General features: G+C 38.6%; 1 protein-coding gene across 4 annotated transcripts; it reads right to left on the bottom strand.

Annotated features, from left to right (window-relative positions):
* Positions 1-185: 185 nt before the first annotated feature.
* On the bottom strand, positions 186-17579 carry LOC148732112 (uncharacterized). Of its 4 annotated transcripts, XM_088756291.1 has the most exons (24): positions 17422-17579; positions 16857-16919; positions 11214-11510; positions 10844-10953; positions 10276-10564; positions 9628-9821; positions 9056-9231; positions 8323-8694; positions 7710-7885; positions 7466-7538; positions 7267-7380; positions 6645-6901; positions 6448-6556; positions 5795-6016; positions 5440-5553; positions 4996-5076; positions 4472-4609; positions 3751-4001; positions 3277-3376; positions 3000-3095; positions 2423-2658; positions 1983-2091; positions 1108-1436; positions 186-558 (listed from the first exon to the last, which is right to left on the bottom strand). In XM_088756291.1, exons 8-24 carry the CDS (start codon positions 8357-8359, stop codon positions 385-387), a joined length of 2616 nt encoding a protein of 871 aa, XP_088612417.1. In that variant the 5' UTR covers positions 8360-8694; positions 9056-9231; positions 9628-9821; positions 10276-10564; positions 10844-10953; positions 11214-11510; positions 16857-16919; positions 17422-17579; the 3' UTR covers positions 186-384. The 4 variants fall into 4 exon arrangements, with proteins under 4 accessions (XP_088612417.1, XP_088612415.1, XP_088612416.1 ...); XM_088756289.1 differs by lacking the exons at positions 16857-16919; positions 17422-17579 and having other exon boundaries at positions 11214-13899; XM_088756290.1 differs by lacking the exons at positions 16857-16919; positions 17422-17579 and having other exon boundaries at positions 10276-10953; positions 11214-13899.
* Between the last annotated feature and the right edge of the window lie 3039 nt (positions 17580-20618).

A 20618-nucleotide genomic window follows, 5' to 3' on the forward strand; every position in this document is an offset into this window, starting at 1 on the left:
AAAGAGAGAAGGTTCCCTCAAGGTTTTGCTGGAGAATAGAAAGAGGCTACACGGCAGTGCCACTGCCAAAGCCACTGCCACCGTCATTGCTACTGTTACTGCTACTGCCATTGCTGCTGCTACTACTAGTGCCACTCCCAGTCCACAACCACTGTCAATGCTACTACTACTGCTACTACCACTGCTACTGTTACTGCTACCGCTACTACTATTGCTATTACTTCTTCTGGTACCACTATCACCAAATTATTTTGTTGTCAACGCATAAAGACTCATATACAGGCAAGGGAATCAGGGTATAAAGAAGAAGAGAGCGTTTTTCTGATGCGCTATATTTCCAAAAACAAAGAAAAACGATTATTTTAGGCGCTGGAAGGTGTAATATCAGACAGTGTGGATTCGTGAAACAGATACATTACCTTTACAGCCATACAGCTCCACTCTCATGGAGATGTGATCTTTCCAAGCTATTGGTCGAAAGCGGATGAAACGTGCTATTATAGGTGGTTTAACTTCATGAAAAACAACAGTGTCCATATTTGTATTTCCATCAAATTCCTTCATGAAAAGATAGTAGTAGAAATGATCAAAGGAAATTCTGTCTATCTCACTTCAAAATCATATTACCCTCCTGAACTTATGTAAATGAAAACGGAGTCGAACCAAATGAACAGGATCAAACCTAACCGAAACGAGACGAACAGAACAAAACTGAACATAGCAAAATTCAACTGAACTGAACCGAATCCAACAACACCCAACGAAACCGAGCCAAGCTGACCAGCCTCGCCCCGCTCCGCCCTGAACTGTTCCGAACCGAACTTAATCAAATCAAACTCGGCCAAAAAAGATAGGCTGAACCGAGTCGACCTGCTCTACCCTGTCCCTCCCAATCTCGCACCGCCCCGACTCGATTTTATGCGACGCAGCCTGACCCGATACGACGCGAATCCAATCGACTCAGCCCGAGCTGAGCCGACCCCACCAAACATAATCAAACCAAAGGATACTAACCTCAGCCAAATGTTTATTTATTTATTTATTTTTTTTTATTTTGGATGAGAAAAACAACAGTAATATGATTTTGATGTGTGAAGTCCAACTCACCTTGTCTTCAATATCTTTTGGTTCCTTGTAATACTGGAAGCTTATTCCATCCCCGCTATACTGCAGCTTGTACTTCGTTACCCACTCAGGATATGCATTCCGTCCTTGCGTTGCTACAGCCGTGACCTTCATGTACCGAATTCCCAGAGCCACTTGAAGCCATTGGTTATCGTCGTTTACGCTGGCTGACCAAGATCCCTGTTTAACGCCTGATTGTTTAAAATGTAACCTGCCCTGAGAAGGGGCGTGGTGAGCATCCCATTGTGATGAAGCAGTGATTTGTTTTTTGGAGATAGTTCCATTCTCCATGCCAAGAGGCTTTTGACAATCTAATGGTTGTTAGGGATTAAAAAGTAATGTAGCTATTGGTAAAATAGATAGAACAGGATAGGATAAACCGTAGCCTATACTTTCCGCGTCCTTAGCTGTTTTACCTACGGTTAGAGGCGAGTATGGGGGTGAAAAAAAGAAAATCGTTTCAGTTTCTCTATTTTAATGTAGCTCTGGGCGTGCCAAATGTTCCCAAAACATTATGCCCTTCCTCCTTTCGCCATCTAACTCTAAAATCTAAATATTCATTCCCCTTAATGAATGACGCTCATTTCTTGAAAATTTAGCTCTTATTAGGGAATTGACGGCTTTAATATGTTTCTTCAATTGGAAGAATAGGATCATTGGCTTTTAGTACAATTACATTCATTTTATTCATAATTTTGCACAGCATATCCACGAGTTTACCATAGCGTCACTTTGATTAGTTAGTCGTAGGAGTGTGAGGTTAATGGGCACAGCAAGTGCCTGCAACGTAAAAAAGAACTTGACAGTACACGAAGTGCAGTTTTCTATGAATACGTAACCTCTAGCGTAACCCTTACCTTTAACAGCACTCCAAGGAATCAGTTTGCAGGGTTCTTTGGTGAAAGAAACATTAGCAATGGCCAGAAATGGTCCATGAGTGAATTTGCAGACACCAACAGAATGAATCTATGGTAGGTTATAAAAAGGCAACCATGATAAGCTCAGGCATGTACAACCACGAGAAGATAGGTGTTATGGGAAAAAGGAATGTTTAAGTCTAACCCACTCTAGTTCTAGGAACACCGTCTAAGAACACCGTCATAGAAGACACCACGACATCATTAAATCGTAACCACGTTAAGAGTTTTTCTCCTTCGCAGCCTTTGTGTGGTCTAGACTTGTAACGCGCTCTCTCACGTTACACCTGTTGTTAGAAGGGTAAACAACGCGTTTCTTCACGAGCTTCACGTTGCATGGCGAGACTTAACAAAACGCTGCGAAGGAGAGTATTAACTACCTGAATTTGAGTTGAATTGACTGGTATTGGAAGCTGTGCGTAACGCCACATATTGGTCGCCTCTTCTGCATGGAAATGATGTTGAGTTTTGTTCGTGTTTGTGTTGTTTAATAACACAGTTAACGAAACCTTGTGCCAGAAACAAAGGCACTTCCATTCATAAGCAATGCTGTTGATGATGGGAGACGAGAGAAAACATGGCAGTTCTGATGCTCCAACTGGTAGAGAGGCGTATCCTACTGACAAAAAATACTCGTCGTGTTAAGGAGTGATCTGCTCTGGATACCATATGATTTTGTCGCCGACATTAAAAAGTATACGTGAAATCATAGTGGGGACTGCATTTTAAGATTCCAAAGGATATCCAACTTAGGAAAAATCGTTTTCAAATATGCCAAAAAGTGCGTTCCTGGACGGTGCCATTTTGAAACTTGCTGAAGGTTATTACATCGTTTGTAAGACATATTTTAAGATTTCTGTATTTTCTACGGCAATTATGGGAAAAGGGAAAGCAAACGACCGTTATCGGTCATAAAGCATCACTATGTTACTGTCAACTGACGATCAAACAGCTTACCTCGCTTTCCCATTCCCGCGAAATGAGTATTGAGAACCCCTCCAGCATGAACGTACCAATCGCACCCACTCTCTTCAAAATAGCAGTCTGGACTCGCTGGAGACGAAGCATAAAAAGCAATAGGTTATAGACGCAATTTGTGCTTCTTAATATTCCTATTACTGACGATGCCGGACGGGAAAATAGCGAGAAATCGTGGTAATTCGTGTTAACTTGTCTTGAAGACTTTATTTCTGTTTAGATCGCTTTCAATCACCTTAAAATTAAATATACCTACTTTGTTTGAAGATTTTTTCACATGCTCCGTCCACCACCGTAAAATCATCCACTGCAATATCCCCTTTACTTCCAGTACCAACTGCTCCTTCCAGTACAAACTGAAAATAGCAATCCTGATATCAACAAAAATTGACCTTTACAAAGCTTAAATGCGTATTTTTCATTACTTTGCGAAATACTTCAGATTTTAACCTTGTACTTTTGGAAAATATGCGATTAAGTAAATGAAAATGCAATGCACTCTTTTAAACGCCCTTATAAAACAAAATATTTTAAAAAGGAGCTGAAATTGAAAACATCTACAATGAAAGAGCGAGACTTTCGTCCGGCCAGCAGCTCCTGCGGGAGAATGCACTGTGGATTATGCATTTTTAGATGATTTTAACGTCCTCTTATATGATTGAATCGTGTTAATATATTATATAGTTTCAAGCCTCTTCGCTGCATAATTATCGGAAAATTGAATACTTACTTTAAACCAAAGGGTGCTATTCAAAGCCGTCTGACCATATCGCCAACGGTTTCCTTGATCTCCCGAAACCATCCAAACAAGGGTTTCTGATTGGTTAGTTTTGAGGTAAATACTCAGATTACCAATGTCCGACCCATGCATGTGATACCAGAACTTAACGCAGACTGTCTCATTAGGTTTCATCCAGTCGCTAAGCAATCTCGCCTCGTCTCCAAAGTTTCTTCGAGAAGCTTCAATATAGATATAAAAACCTGCAAAAAAAGATATTGCGCGCCTATTGTTTTTTTTGCCCTTTTCGTGATCCGAATTCTGACCCTAGTGAGCGAAATGGCTGGGTTTTAGAGCGCTCTCCGATTACTTGTCGTAAAAGCAATCTCAAAGGGATTTTAACAGCCAATTAAAGCGAAGGAAAATACCCTTAAGTTCTAATGAGAACTCGAGGTGAGACAAGCATGCTGCCTTAAGCGCAGGTAACCAAATCGTGTGTGGTTTTAGTCATGCATCTGATTGGTTAATAGAATGTCACGAGTTTTCCTGATCGATCCCAGTACGATATCAGCAAAAGCATTGTAGTCCTAGATTACTTTAAAACTGCTTTGTTCAGTCATAACCGTTATCAATTTTTTCGATAGAATTGAATTCATTTGGAGCCTTTATTTCCGCTTAGCCCATTGTTGGTTCTTTCCTCACTGAAGTGATTTCTGCGCAAAGGCTGCCTTACCATCCTTGCTGAACGAAGTGTGATCGTAACTCGGCCCAGTTCTTTCTGTTTGCGTCTGACCAGTGCCCACGGTCCATTGGAAAGTGGCATTCTTGTCAGACTTTAGTCCACAGTGGCCCGTTTGAAAGTTACAGTTACCTGAAAGGACCAATAGAAACTTATTTACTTAAAAACAGGAAAGAAAACAAACAGGCAAAAAAACACAATCATAGAAAAATTATCATAGCTAAAGAAATGCCATGTGATTCAAAAGAATGGACAAAATGAAATAAACAAGTTCTTAAGATAATTTGATTCTGGCGAATAAATTGAATTTACCATTGAGAAACAAATAAATTTACTGATTTCCACTTTAGAGAACACTTTGTGCATGTTTGGACCATCTGCTTCGCTTAAAAAGCAGTAGTTTTTAGTTATTCCTCTACGAGTTAGTAAGAAAAAGAGTCGTCTGATTAGAATAGCTGATTAGGTCTGCAATTAACCACAACAAAGTTAGTATAGAAGAAACACTGAAGTCGTTCTACCTCTGAAAGATCTGCATCTCTTTTGTCCAGTGGAATTTTTGGAGGTACACGCCAAATCGTTAAGATTACACCTGGTAGAACCTGGAAACCAGAAAGATGAAATGCCACGTGAAAACCACATCTACGTAAAAGTCTGACTTGCAAACTTTTGTTAATTACACAATTAAGAGGATCACCACTAGTGACTGGCTCTCTTCATAAGGAAATCTAACTGAAATTACATATAAATCTCCTCTGATAAGGGAAACCCCTGGAGAATCTATATACAGGAAATCCTGTAAAACATGCGGAGGACCACCCGACTACGATTTTTCATTCTATCCAAAACAAGCAAACAACAAGCAGACCATCACTTTTTCCAGCAGACACGGTTACCCAACTGCTACCCTTCTTTTTAAGCTTTATTCACACTCTGATCTTGCTTAACACTCTGATCTTGCTTACCGCATATAGATGGTGTGTTAGTTCCATCCTTGCAGAAGGGTGTTTGACTACAAGTGTCTGACCAGGGAATGCACGATCCATCAAGGCACTGATGGCTGGAGGGACATGGATTTCCTGCCAAAAAAAATTATCATCGGCGCATTTTAGTAACTACCGGACGACGATAATCTAGAAAATTGCTATTTCGTTGGAGACTAACTGCTTAATTGGCCCGCTTGAGCGTAATAGTCTGGGCAACTGCTGTTTCACTAATTGGAGATAAGTCTTGGGTCCTTAAAAGGCGGCATTTTATAGACCATAAAGATATCATCTGCTTCAAGATCATTTGACTAAATACACCTAACAGTTAACTCACGACAGCTGCTTTCATCATCTCCGCTAGAACAGTCCTCGTAACCGTCACACACTGCCGTTGCTAGGAGACATCCTCCTCCTTTACAGGCGAACATACTGGAAGGACACTCACAATTCTCTTCATCTGAATGATCCTTGCAGGCAAAGTCGCCATCACACAACAAATTCTTCTTGACACATTCGCCGTTCTTACAGGTAAACCGATCTTCGCTACATTTGAAACCTAACGCAACCAGAAAATTTAAGAATCACTTATGGAACAAATTCGATTTGATGGGAAAGCCGGCGGAATGTTTGCTGAGAGAAACTGAACATAGGCACAGAAGTTAGTATAAAGTTTCAACATACATCAGCCATTTTAGTGGTTAACATTCAGCTGGATGTCTTTTCGTAAGGTCTAAGATTGTGTAGCTGCGGTCATTAGCTTGAAACAATAGCTATTCATTCAAAAAAGATGCACTCAGACTAATCATATATTTAATTAGCTGTTATTTCTTTCAAACGTCTTGGCATTGAATGCCATTTACTTCATTGGCTTGTATAACCACAGGTAACAAAGGTAAATAACAGAATGTACTTGACGAATTCACAATGAAAACAACGTTATTAATTTAGTTGTAAGCTATCTTTTACTTTTAATGAAAACAGGATCACCTGGCTGAGCAAAGTAGGGTCGTAGTAAACAATTCTCAGTAGTTATAATGACGTCATCAAATGCAACGTTAATTTCGTCTTCAAGAACGCCTTCTCCTTTAAAAATGATCTTAAAGAATAAACCCCAGAAAAAAAAATCAAGCTTCGATTGAATGATGAGTCGTGAGTTCATTTAGTCCCCATTTCTCAGTTCTAACCTGAGTTCCTCCGGCTCCTGGCCAAGCAACCTGAGCTGCTGACCATTTTTCACCGTGGTTTCCGGTCAAATTCCATATTAACACCAGATTCTCTTCACTTGTGTCCCTTAGGTAAACCTTGAGAGTCGGCTTCGACTTAGCGGGTATGAGGTAATTGAAACGCAGACATAAGCCCACAGATTTATGGAACGGTTGCCATGGCAATAAAGGACTGTCCAATTGTGCTTTGTAAGGCCCATCAACAAAGGCAAAGCTACCTGTATTGTAAAAAGGAATCTTATACAGTTGCAGTAACGCATCGCGTTTTCAGGGAGCCAAAACTGGAGGGACCCGAGAAAGTGTGCCTGGGAACTTTAAATGTTCATTGTCTCTCCGGGAGAGTGTTAAAGAAACAAAACTGATTTTTAAGACAGCTGAAATAGCACAGCAGCCAGAGCCTAACACTCATACTCATGGGGCACGAAAGACAGGCAAATGAAGCATCTAGCCCTGGAAAAGACCTATCCCTTCAATATTCTTCAGATTTGTGCATTTTTGCCAAATTAACACCCCTGTCAAACGAAGTGATTATGATCAGTACCTATGTATAGCTCTGAGATTTCGCTCTCTGCTTTCAACTAACCTGGATAGTTAACGAAGGGTTTAGCATCGGTTAATTTCCACTTTTTCGGCATGTCATCAGGTTGTGTCCATCCGCAGTATTCTGATTGGAAATAGCACTCTTTTAACACCACGGCTAGTAAGTAGATAAATGAAATTATCAAAATTAGTTTATTTTAAATCAGAAGACAGGTTAAAAATTACACGAGAAAGGACTTCACCTTGAAGATGGAGATGACCTAACACCCTCTGATGGACAGTACTCTCCAGATTGCTTGCAAACGAAGAGGAAATCTGTATTGATATGCAGAAATGTTAAGTGAATAGTGCGCTGTATAAAATGGCCTGTACAAGGAGCCTTCCTCTGGTAGCACACAGTCAGCATATCTATTCGTATAGATACACTGACTGTGTGAGGTCAAGGATGAGCCATCTTGATCTCACACTCAAAGCCTACATACTCACCTTCACTGTAAAATTTCCCGGCTGTTTGATTGCGTCGAAAACAGCCGTGAAGGATGTGTTTACACATGACAGGCTCACTGCTGGGTTAATTGTTATGTTTTGTCCTAGCGTTGTGATCTTCAGTTGTAGCAGGCAGTCTGGGCAATACAAACTATCACAACAGAACTGGAAAAATCCTATTTAAAATGAAAGTAGTGATGTTTTATATGCTTGGTTTAACGTCTATTAGAGTACTATGTTATTTGGTACTCTAATAGACGTTTTCATCAACCACCAGGGTTCACTTTTTTACAATTAAGCCTTTTTTTGGGTAATAGTATTAAAGATATTTCTTCCGAGAAACGGAAACATGGACACAAACATAAAATATTTTTTCCCTACAATGGTAATACTAATAATAACAAAAGTTTTGGATGTTAATGATGATTATTGTAATACTGACTAGCTAATGTTGATATCGATGATAATACCGGCACAGGTTTTAAAACTGAAAAAGAAAATCTGAAAGATGAATTGAGAGATATGTGATTTTTGATAGTAGCGCTTAATTATTCCGGGTAACTTAGAAGTACATAAATCCCCATTATTAACATGCAAGACCTGAGTAACTCACCTGAAATGCGCAATGCCGCACCAACGAAACCAAACATGGATGATTCATGATTTTCAAGTGTCACTTCTAGTTTACGTGTCCCTATCAGAATTGAACGGAGAAGCAGCTTTTAATAATCACCACGGTGTAGTTCTGAATGATTCTTGCTTGCGGCCATGACAGCTGCTATATCCAACAACATAACCGTCCGTCATACCTGGTTTAGTCCAAAATAGTCTTTTTCTTGGAATAGGCCGTTCATATTCACCATTTGGTCTACGCATGCCCAGAGATACGTGGTCTGGGCCTACTATTTCACTCATAAAGACCTCCATTTGGTAAATGCGGCATTTGTTCAAAAATATTGGTTGTGATGTTTGCTGGGCTTTATACCTTAAAAAAACAAGACAGCGTATAGGATCTAAGAAGAAGAACGCCCAGAAACCTTGAAGTGTATACCTAAAAGCCTGCGGCGGTTTTCTCTGCATATGAAACGAACACGAGTAAGGCTACTTCCCCCTGTCCTTGGATAGTTACTTTCTATTTGGAAAGGTTTGGTGTGTGAACTTTCAAAAAAAGTGTTGTAATAAATACCACAGCATAAGATCGCACATAAGTTCTGACTTAGATCCGGAATTTGGGTGCCTAAGAATCGGTCGAAAATTTTTTTCCCGAATATCTTTGAAGGTACTACGATGCACATCTAAGTTTCAAGCGACCCTAATCGTATCAATTATTATTTTGCGTGTCTCACTTGTCCCATTGTTGATGGTCAGTCCATCTTTCAACAGTGATGATTGGTTGCTTCGACACAGTCTTTTCTGACTTCTTATCAACAGTTTCAATGCCTTTCTCAGTAACATCGTGCATTCATAGTTCACATAAATCATCACATGCCACGTAAAATGTGTAATTACCACTCTCAGGAGCCTGTAGAAGGATAAATGCAGTTTCTCAATTGACAAAGGAAGGACGAAGAACAACCTGAGGCTACACGAGATTGCATTTTCGGTTATTTATTTTCAAAAAAGCTATTTTGCTGTCTCTCTCTTTTTCCACCCATTCACGCGATTTTGTACCATTTCCAGTGCACGAATGGAAGTTCTGAAAAAGCAAATGTACTATTTCGACTACTGTATTCGTTCAGATAATGAAACCCTTCCTGAGATTTTTCTGTTTTACGATTTTGGTAGATGGTGTTTTCAAGAAAGCTTAAGCGAGGTGAGGCAGTCATTAACTACATAGAAAAATCTCTTGTTGACTCTAGAGACGATTTTGTTGAGTTAGTTGATGACCTGTATTCACAGTTATAGTGAAAAAAAGTACCTGTAAGTAACCAGTCAAACGCTGAATGTACTTTTCTGCCACATTTACCGGTGCATCGAAATCTCGAAGAATTATTTGGCTTTGTGGCGTATACTGGAAAGCAGGATTTTCGCGCATAGTTGATGTTTTTGTAGTGTCGTAGTTAACGTTATACCATGCATCACGCCAAACTCCGTGGATTTCGCTGGTGAACTCTACAAAACAACAATGAATTGAAGACAAATGAATGAAGATGAACGTCCCTTATACACATTAATGGCATTTGAAATTTATGATGTGTACCAGAAGTTACAAGTTTTGGATGACAAAGAGTTATCAAGTTATCCTTGAAGCTTTGCAATCGTTACTTTGTCAGTATTATGAGTATGTGTATACATTCATCTGGATAACTGTTCTGAAATTACCTATGTTAACAGTAACAAGGTGGGACATTTTAAATCTCAGTCCATTATCTTGTGACCAAACGATGAGGCAATTATAAAACAAACCTGCGTCAGAGACCTTTCTTTTGCGGTTCGTTTGGAAGAGTACGCTTCGCAGACACATATCAAAGTTTTCACATTACGTACGTAATGTGCACGTAACCATAGTTACGTGCACATTTTACTTTAACTTTTTTTTTAATTAACTGCAACTGGTGAAACTTACCAATTGTGCGAATCACAACCTGGCAAAGAACTAGCGTGACATTGCTACCAATCAACTTGAATGTCACGTAACGTCCACGCGCTGGTTGAGAACAGCGTACTTTGTAACCCCACGACTTTCCATAGGACACAAACTTGGTACAAGATGGATGTAAACTGGTTTCATCAGTGGATGCGTCGATGCTAAGAATTCCATTATCTCGTCGACAGCAGTCCAGGTTTTCGGTGATCTCAACAGATTCAATGGAGAGGGGCTTTTCAAGGGTCACCTGCCACTAAGGTTTAGACTCCTATTCAAAATGAGGGCCAGAGAAAACCAATGAAATGACTCTAAACAGAGAAGCAAACGCGAACTAAAGCGACGAGAAGTGGATAAATAATGAGGGGAACGAAAAACCAGTGAAGTGTTCAAACAAATAAACAAACAAACATAGAGCCAGCACAAGGACAGACAGACGATTGTCTGAGTCACCATCAATCAAAGGTTCATATAATTTCACTTGCTTTGATGAACGAATTAGCGATGTTTATAATGTAAGTGCTATCTCTTGTATCACATTATCTCTTACCTTTTTTGACCTAAAACATGTGGAAAAGGATATGTCAATAGCCAGAAAAGGGCCATTTGGTATCAGAACACTCGAGCTTCGGAGTAAATTTTGACGCAATAAGGAATTTTCTGAGAGAGAAAAAAATGGTGGATCAAAGAATCAATGGAGAAGTTACTGCTTTCCTTCGGTGATACCAGTAAATCATAAAAAAACTACTTTTTGAAGAGTGAGAAGTTTTTTGAAAGTATTCAGTTGTATCATAAATCTGTTTAAATGAGTTTTGTTGTATTTTACGATAGAATTTTTGTTGAAAAGTCAACATGAAAACTACCTAATTCGCTATTGTATGCCAAATAATCTCACACGACGTATAGACTATGGGACATACCAGCACGTTTGGAGCACAAAGCATTCTTATACGTTTTGCAATCTTCATTCGTGATTCTTGACGAAATTGCTGAGAGAACTGCACAACTCTGGTCTCCATGGTTACCGGACGGATATCCACGCATCCAAAGGGAGGCGTTCAACGGGTTTCCATCGATCCAAACCCAGTCGTCTCGCGCCAAGAAACCAATATGCAAGTTGTTCGGCTTTGGCTTCATTTCTTCCAACTTGTTAGATAAGGCAGATCTTAAGCCTTCCCGCGATACCTTGGCTAGTGCACCACCTTTTCGACTGCATTCTATTTGAGCGTAATTCCATGGAAGTGCGTTATGGGTGTGAATAGAGAAACAACCGCCATGGAAATGGAAGAAATTTGGACCACACTCGAATCATAAAATGCTACTTAAAGGAAGTTTGAAATCGGAAAGATCTAGATGTACACTGTCAAATATCAGTGCTACACTAAATAATTTCACTAATTTACCAGATATTTAATTTTTTTTTGGGGGGGGGAGGAAAATATACATACGGAAGATTTGTATCAATATATCAAGACTCATAATTGATAACCATGAATTTACTCAATGTCCCTTCAAAGTGTCAAAAATAAGGGTTAGCCCTTCACTCCAAAGATTTCAATATCACTTCTCTAAACTGTTCTTCCATATATTTCTGACAATTCCAACTCTGAGAATCAGGTATCAAATCAAACAAAGTGACGTTTTTTGGTTCTTCATCCCTGCATTCTGCTTGACGATGTATTTAGATTAAAGGAAGAAATTACATGTGAATATAAGTTCCTTGTAGAAGTAAAAGCATTAACAAAAATGGGATTTTATTAAATCACATGCAACACAAACTCAAACTCCTAAATAAACATACCTGAAAGAAATCAAAATATTTAAATTGACAATCTTTGTGTACTAGATGTGATATATTGTTGTTTCCATGCAGCCACATGTTACCAGTAGGTATCATCTGCTCATAATACACATCTTTAGCCAAATAAAGAAAAAATTCAAGATCACGAGATTTTGAAGACTCTTCTATTTGGATTATTTGTTCACAATACAAAGCTTCATGTGGCAAATGAAGCAAAAAGTTGGTGATCTTTTTTCTTTTTTTTTTGTTCATTCTGTTTTGTCAGTCTCTGTAAGAAAACATGTTGTTTTAAATATTTATGGAAGTAAATGCAAATTTGTTGCCGGTCACTTCACAAATACACTTGTGCAAGCCATGCTCCATTTCACAATCAAGAGCCATCAGTCTTTTTATCTTCCTTCTCCAAAATTCACAGACTGTTAAAAGAAGTTTTTGTTTTTGGCAAGTGCATCACAAACTATGAAATCAATGACATCTGTGACAAACCAAAGGTTGCAAGCACTTTTTAAGTGAGCTATTTCTTAAAGCTCAAGTTTTGGTCCAAATATAATTTAGTGTTACAATACAAAGGCGCTAAGGGACAAAAAAAACAAAGGTTATTTTTTTGAAGAGACAAAGAGAATGATTTCATTGGTCAACAGGTTTTTCACCAACTGTTCAAATAAATGAAGGGTAACAAAGTCAAATCAACCTCTGTGGTTCAAAAACAGAGGACAAAAGTTACAAAAGATTTACCTGAGCGGCAAACTGGAGGGACAATACCACACAATGTTTTAAAACGCTTCAGCAAAACTCAAAATTCCCATTACGTTTTTTTTCATTGTTTTTACAGCGTAACTAGCAAATATAGAACCGTCAAAAATATACAAAAGTCGAGATAACTCCTCGTGACTTAAATAGATTATCTTTGACAAGATATGCTAAACTGAAATTAGCAAGATAAATTTTCAGTCGACAAAAATGGCTTTAAAATAATCCAAACGGGCACCGTAAAAAATTCATGTAACGAATGAGCGGTCGTCGCCAGAATAGAGCGGCAAATATCATCTTACTAATACCAAATCCTCTAATTAATCGATTGAAGTAGTATTTCGAACATACCAAACACGTTTTGAAGCAAGCAATAAGGCCCTGTGACGTGGACGAGGAGTTATAAAAGGATTTACATTTATCAAATGGTTTGCTTAAGTAAGTTCTTGCCCGAATGATTCTGAAGTTTAGAAAACAACATGTTATGCAGATTTCCGTCTCAGAGAAAAGGACTTTGTCAGGGAGTAGCAAATTCCAAAATAAAAAATGGACGACTTTTACTTTAAGTTTATCCAACCAGACGACCTAAAAATCTCGTGAAGTTGGTTCCCTGTGAACACAACGAATGTATCAAATTATCCCCAGTTTATATCTAAACAAAATATCGGCATATGGTATTCCGAGGACTGGACTGGACTGGACTGGACTGGACTGGACTGGACTAGTAAAACGCGGACTAGTAAAGCGCGGACTAGTAAAACGCGGACTAGTAAAACGCGGACTAGTAAAACGCGGACTAGTAAAACGCGGACTAGTAAAACGCGGACTAGTAAAACGCGGACTAGTAAAACGCGGACTAGTAAAACGCGGACTAGTAAAACGCGGACTAGTAAAACGAGGACTAGTAAAACGAGGACTAGTAAAACGCGGACTAGTAAAACGCGGACTAGTAAAACGACAACAACAAAAAAAACAATTTCATACGAAGGCGATCATATGACTTAATGGCAAGCCAATTTAGTAAGTGACAATCCCTGTTTGACTTTTAAGCTGCAAATGGGTTTGACATGCGCCAGATACAAACAAATTTATAAGTTTAGGCTAAGAAAGTATTTTATTCAGCACCAGTTCAAAATTCTAAAATACACTTTCGTCGTAAATTTCACGGCAGAAACGCAGGAATTCGATGAATAAAAGTCGCATTAAATCTCCTTGTGTCTAGGTAGAAAGAGTCTCATTGACTTCAGCTTTTCGGTGGAAGAATAACCGATTTACACACGCCGTTACAGAAAACAAACAAGCAGATTGACGACTCCAAAACACAATTTGCATTCACTTACAATTTCACTTTCCGTGACATTTTAAAACGGCACAGAGGTAAATCTTCGAAGATTAATCGTCGTTGGAAATAAAAAATACTTTTCGTAAGATCTCTGTTTTCCTCTTTACGAGTAAATCGTCGCATGATCAATTAACTCGTGTGTGTTTGTCACACAAGTACTGCTGTTTCTTCAAAAGCGTATGCTTTAATTGACAGGTGTCACATCGTGACAGTTACTTTTCCAAAAAATGTTTGAAAATTTGTTCGGAAGCCTTTTAACTACCTTTACAAATAAAAATCTTTCGTTCAAAGTTTTCTCTTTAATTTGAAGAACCCGAATGATTTTAGGGCTACAATTACGAGTTTATTTACGGGAAAATCCTCCTTGAACTGAACAATTTTATAGCGAGGTAGTTATAAAGAAAACAAACGTCATTGAAATTAAAGAGAAAGCTTTCGCCGAAATATTTTTATTTGTCAGTGTAAAGATAGTTAAAAGGCTTCCGAACAAATTTTCAAACATTTTTTTGAAAAGTAACTGTCACGATGTGACACCTGTCAATTGAAGCATACGCTTTTGAAGAAACAGCAGTACTTGTGTGACAACGTGTTAACTGATCATGCGACGATTTTCTCGTAAAGAGAAAAACGGAGATCTTACGAAAAGTATTTATTATTTCCAACGACGATTAATCTTCGAAGATTTACCTCTGTTCCGTTTTAAAATGTCACGGAAAGTGAAATTGTAAGTGAATGCAAATATGTGTTTCCCGCTCTTTTTGGTTTTTATCTTTTTTCACACGCACGCACAAATGACAACTTCGTCCGCCACGGACGCGGGTCCTTTCTTTTAAAAAAAATTTGTCAAAATCGGTCAGCCCCACCCAGGCACACCGGCGTCTTTGATTTGTTTTAGAATTTTGAAACTCTTAGGAAACCGCAAAAATTGGGTCGCATTAGAAAATGCTTGTGTTGATAGAGTTTAATCCCTAGAGTAAACAATTCGGTCATAATGCGACCCGAGCCTGAAAGAATCCAGGATGCTACACCAATTTTTGAACAGTTCAGAAATATACGAACAGTTCAGAAGTTCCCATTACGGACCGACCTATGCTGGTGAATAACACTTTTATCTTTTTCTAACGCATAAAAACAATGATTGCTAAAAGAACCCGAATGATTTAGGGCTACAATTACGAGTTTAATTACGGGAAAATCCTCCTTGAACTTCACAATTTGATGGCGAGTGAGTTATAAAGAAAACAAGCGTTATTCAAGTTAAAGAGAATGTTTTCGCCGAAACATTTTATTGATAAGCAACTGTGACGATGTGACACCTGTCAATTGAAGAAGAAAGAAGCATACGCTTTTGAAGAAACAGCAGTACTGGTATGACAAACACACACGAGTTAAATTATCATGCGACGATTTTCTCGTAAAAAGAAAAACAGTTAGAGATCTTACGGAAAGTATTTTTTATTTCCAACGACGATTAATCTTCGAAGATTTACCTCTGTTCCGTTTTAAAATTTCACGGAAAGTCAAATTGTAAGTGAATGCAAATATGTGTTTTGGCCGGGAGTTGTCAGTCTGCTTGTTTGTTTTCTGTAATGGCGTGTGTAAATCGGTGTTTCTTCCACCGAAAAGCTGAAGTCAATGAGACTCTTTCTACCTAGACACAAGGAGATTTAATGCGACTTTCATTCATCGAATTCCTGCGTTTCTGCCGTGAAATTTACGACGAAAGTGTATTTTAGAATTTTGAACTGGTGCTGAATAAAATTCTTTCTTAGCCTAGACTTATAAATTTGTTTGTATCTGGCGCATGTCAAACCCATTTGCAGCTTAAAAGTCAAACAGGGATTGTCACTTACTAATTTGGCTTGCCATTAAGTCTTATGATCGCCTTCGTATGAAATAGTTTTTTTTGTTGTTGTCGTTTTACTAGTCCTCGTTTTACTAGTCCGCGTTTTACTAGTCCTCGTTTTACTAGTCCACGTTTTACTAGTCCGCGTTTTACTAGTCCGCGTTTTACTAGTCCGCGTTTTACTAGTCCGCGTTTTACTAGTCCGCGTTTTACTAGTCCGCGTTTTACTAGTCCGCGCTTTACTAGTCCGCGTTTTACTAGTCCGCGTTTTACTAGTCCGCGTTTTACTAGTCCGCGTTTTACTAGTCCGCGCTTTACTAGTCCGCGTTTTACTAGTCCAGTCCAGTCCAGTCCAGTCCACGCAATACCATATGCCCAAAATATCAACACATTTCAAATAATTTGATTATTTGATGGCCTGCTCCCAGTTGGCTTGTTAGCTCAATTGGTAGAGCGCTGCACTAGTATCGCAGAGGTCAGTGGTTCGAATCCCGTACAGGCCTGAAATTTTTTTCAGGTCTGATTTTCACTATTGCTCAAATAGTGCTTTACTGCGAAGGATCGTGCTCATATACATTTCAAATAACTTGATCACTTATCAACTTCATCAATTGTCGGCAAATTCTAAAAAAGTAGTCCATTCTGAGAATAGCCACAAATTACTGCGCTGTATATAAAATGCTTTTAACTCAATCACGAAATTCTCGCTTGCATTCACGATCAAAATTACTTTTTAAAACCCTTTTTTAAGCCATTTTGGCCACGCACAAGTTTCAAAAGGCAACCTAAAAAACTAAATAAAATGGACAAACATCTGATCTTACCTGTCAAACGAAAAGCATTACAATCATTTCCCTCAGAAGTATAACTTTTGCGAGCGTTTTAATCTGTAAAAATCACAAATACATAATTTTACGCCAAGCGACTAAAGTTAAATCAAACGACGAGTACCTGGCGTTTGAACAGTAAATCGTTTTAGCGGAATCATACAATACCAATTCCGATTAGAAGCTATGACCACGAAACAGTTTTTTATGCATGTAGCGTTGGTTTTGCTTGATAAGCAATCTACAAATCTTTTACCGAATGTGACAAAATTAGAAGTTCAAATCGCGCAGCTATGTTTGTCAATCATAACATTACATATTCTTCGATCACTCATGTAAAATTACGAGTTTTGGCTTTCAGACTGAACAAGATGCGTTCACAAAATGTTCAACATGTTTAAATGACTCTAAAGAATAATTCCTCAAAAGACTTCCGACAGAAAGTTTGAATTTCCTGAGGTCTTCTGGATTTTACAATTCACGCCATACACATTCATAAATGCTTGAAATACCAATTGGTTCGAGACGAAGATAATAAAAAACTATAAAACGCGGTACAAACCTCGTCAAACTTTGATCTGTTGATTCCGACAACTCGTCCTATTCGTTAAAGTTTTGTCTGCAGTAATAGCTCCGTTTTTCGCCCTAAAAATGAAGATTTTACAGCAGTTAAAACGGAACGACTGAAAAACATGCGAGCTACAAAAGCGTCGGGCGGTCTGAACCACACGGTCCGACCAATCAGCAACAAAACTGACCAATCAGACAAGCCCATTATCTTGTCACGCTTGACACGGAATGTCATACTGCACCTCCATGGGTCGGCGACCTGAATGTATTTTTTTATTTTCACTTGAGAAAAGAAATGTGTTTTTTTCGCTTTAGTCTTAAATTTTTGTTTTACTTCGATCACAGCATCCCTTCCATTATGAGGCACTTACAGAATCTCAGAATCACATAATCGACAGCAGTAAAAATAAAATTCAAGCACAAACAGGAAAGGCGCTGTAAAAACAGCTTTGAACTTTTGATGACAATACGCTTTCGTAATGCAGTAAATGGTTTGAACCCGGGGGTAACATGTGAAGGTGTAGTCTGATCGTCCGGGTGAGTGTAGTCCTGAGAAGGACTGTTGTCGGTGGCAGTGACTGACGTTTCGACAACCTGTGCGGAAGTCATCATCAGAGTCAAGTGAGTGATTGTTGTCAGTAGAATGTTCTTATTCCAGTTCGTGTGAAATGATCGGTTGGTTTTGCCGTGATGTTATTGGCTGTAAGACTCAAGTGACGTAAGTCGTTCGTGATTGGTCTGTTTCGGTCTGTCGGTAAAGCTAGGTTGTTCTTTTTCGGTCGTTTGTGATGTTTATGTCGTGAATGAGTCGTTTGTATGGGGCGGGTAGTTGTTGACATCTGTTTAGGGGAGTCTGTTCTAAGTTAGTAAACCAGCTTTCCAGAGTCAGTCGTTGAAAATAGTCAGTGCTGTAGGTTAGGCATTGCGCAGAGTCCCAGTCAATGTTGTGGTTGGTAAGTCGATGGTGTTCAGCAATGTGATTGCCTTGTTAATGAAATGTTGTATATTCGCATGCGTAAGCCAACACTGAACGTGCAAACGGATTCCATCCGCGCCAAGGTGTTTGTTTAAGCCGTTCAGTCTAATTTATGCTATTCTGGTACCTTTCCTTATTTGCATGTTTTTAAACTAGTCTCTTGATAATGGAGTCACGATGACCCCGAAACGTCGAGTAATAAATCTTTCCTGGTTTTTTCTATGCCTTTGCTTTAGCAAATCCCTGCTGATCAAGTGCTTGTAGAGAATGAACTGTTTTATGTCAAAAACAATAAAAATGACGCTAAAGTCGACTTGGAACGTTGTATTTCAGAGGGAAATGGTGTAGCGTGGAAGAAACAGAGGAGACTTCCAGGTTCTTAACATTAATGATAAAGAAAACCATTTAGTCTCAGTCACAGGGATTCCACTGACAGGACAGCAGGCGCCGTCTGGCCAGCTGACAACTTATTAATTAGCATGGGGAAATAAGACAGTTTTTGATAAAGTGAAGGAGGGTAATTAATCAAGAAGCGGGATCTTAAACAGTAATAAACAACTCAACAAAATCACTTACGTTACAAAATAAATCATGACAAATACGGTGAAATATTTCCGTAGACTGAGATACACCTTGAGGTCCATATCCGGCAGTTGACAATCGGGTGTCAAAACCGAACCTGTGCGTTTGCCGTATTTTTGCCTTGAGCTTATACCCCACATCGAAGAACTCAACCAGGAGGAAAAATCAAATTTTGTCGAGTTAAAAGAGAGAGAAAGAAGAAAGAAATAAAAGGAAGCAAAACAACTTTGACTGAATATGCTTCTGTTTGTATAAACTGAGTGGATCTGCAAATAAAATTTAGAGACTTACAACTTTATTGCCATCGCATCTGTGCTAGATGGCAAAAACTTTTGTATTCACATGCTAGTGAAAAAAGGGTACAGATTTCACGTCCTCATCGCCTAGAACAAGCTCCCACAGCGGAAAACTGAAAACACAGTGATCGCTAGAGGGATTCAATTAATTGGTATATTGACGCCTGAAACAAATTGTGGAAAAGGGATTAAAACGCAAGCATCCTATTCTGCTTCTCATCTGCAAAAATTCGTTACTGACGGTTGAAATGTCAAATTTTTATACTATATCGTATTGTGGTTTATTGTGGCATTTACCCAATTTCGAAAGGATCAGGCAAAATGTAAAATCTGTTTCTGAATGGAGTGTGTTTAAATCGTGCAAATTATATTTGAAAGTGCATTAAAGTTTCAAATCAAAGAATCATCACAATGTTTAAAAATCAACCAAGAAAAGATTAAATATAACTAAATTTTGGGGGAGGGGGTGCTTTTGTCAATATGATCATGATTATTCTATGCTTAAAAGCAAAAAGCACCCGCTTAAAATACAGTAAGGAGTAGAAAAAAAAGATACTTAACTGCTTATTCGATTAACGCTAAACCTTGTAGGGCAGATAGCAACTGATTTTACGACAAGGCTTGAGAACGTATGGTGCGCCAAGTCAGTATTATATCGGAAAAAGAATTGTAATAGGATGTTTAGATTTTAATTGTGGGCCTTTAAAATAAGCAAAGGCAACAACGAACTAAAAAATGAAAAATTGTTTAAAACTTTTAATCAGCAAAACGACGGCTTTGCACGTGCGTTTTAATACTTTGCAAATTTCTCAGGTCTTACGCGGAAATGACATCAATCCTTCCAGATCGAGTGAGTTTATGTTTTAGCAAGAAGGTATATGATGTTGTATAATTTGAATATATCAACAAAGTTGAAATGATAAATTGGCCACCGTTACGGTTATAAAAGCTGACGTTTCGAGGGTTAGCCCTTCGTCGGAGCGAATAGAGGAATTGTGGGTTGTGTGTGCTTTTAAAGGCAGAAAATGGAGCTACGTGATTGGTGATGTTGTATAAGCTGTATGTCGCAAATTTTTACAACTTTTTTTGTTGCTATATTTAGAGGATAGCAAGACATCTGTTTCTGCAAAGCGGATTTTGTCGTTGAAAGCCGGCCCTCTTTTCCCTACAACGGCTCACGGATGAAGGAAACCCAAAGTTTATAATATTTTAATAAGATCCATGGATCGAGAGTATTCGATGACCAGGAAAGGAACAAATGTTTTTTGTTTCACACATTGGTTTTCGCATAGTGAATTGGCTCAAATCCTAAAAAAAAAAATAATAATCATAAGC

This window comes from Stylophora pistillata, chromosome 4, assembly GCF_964205215.1.
Source record: "Stylophora pistillata chromosome 4, jaStyPist1.2, whole genome shotgun sequence".
Lineage (NCBI taxonomy): Eukaryota > Metazoa > Cnidaria > Anthozoa > Scleractinia > Pocilloporidae > Stylophora > Stylophora pistillata.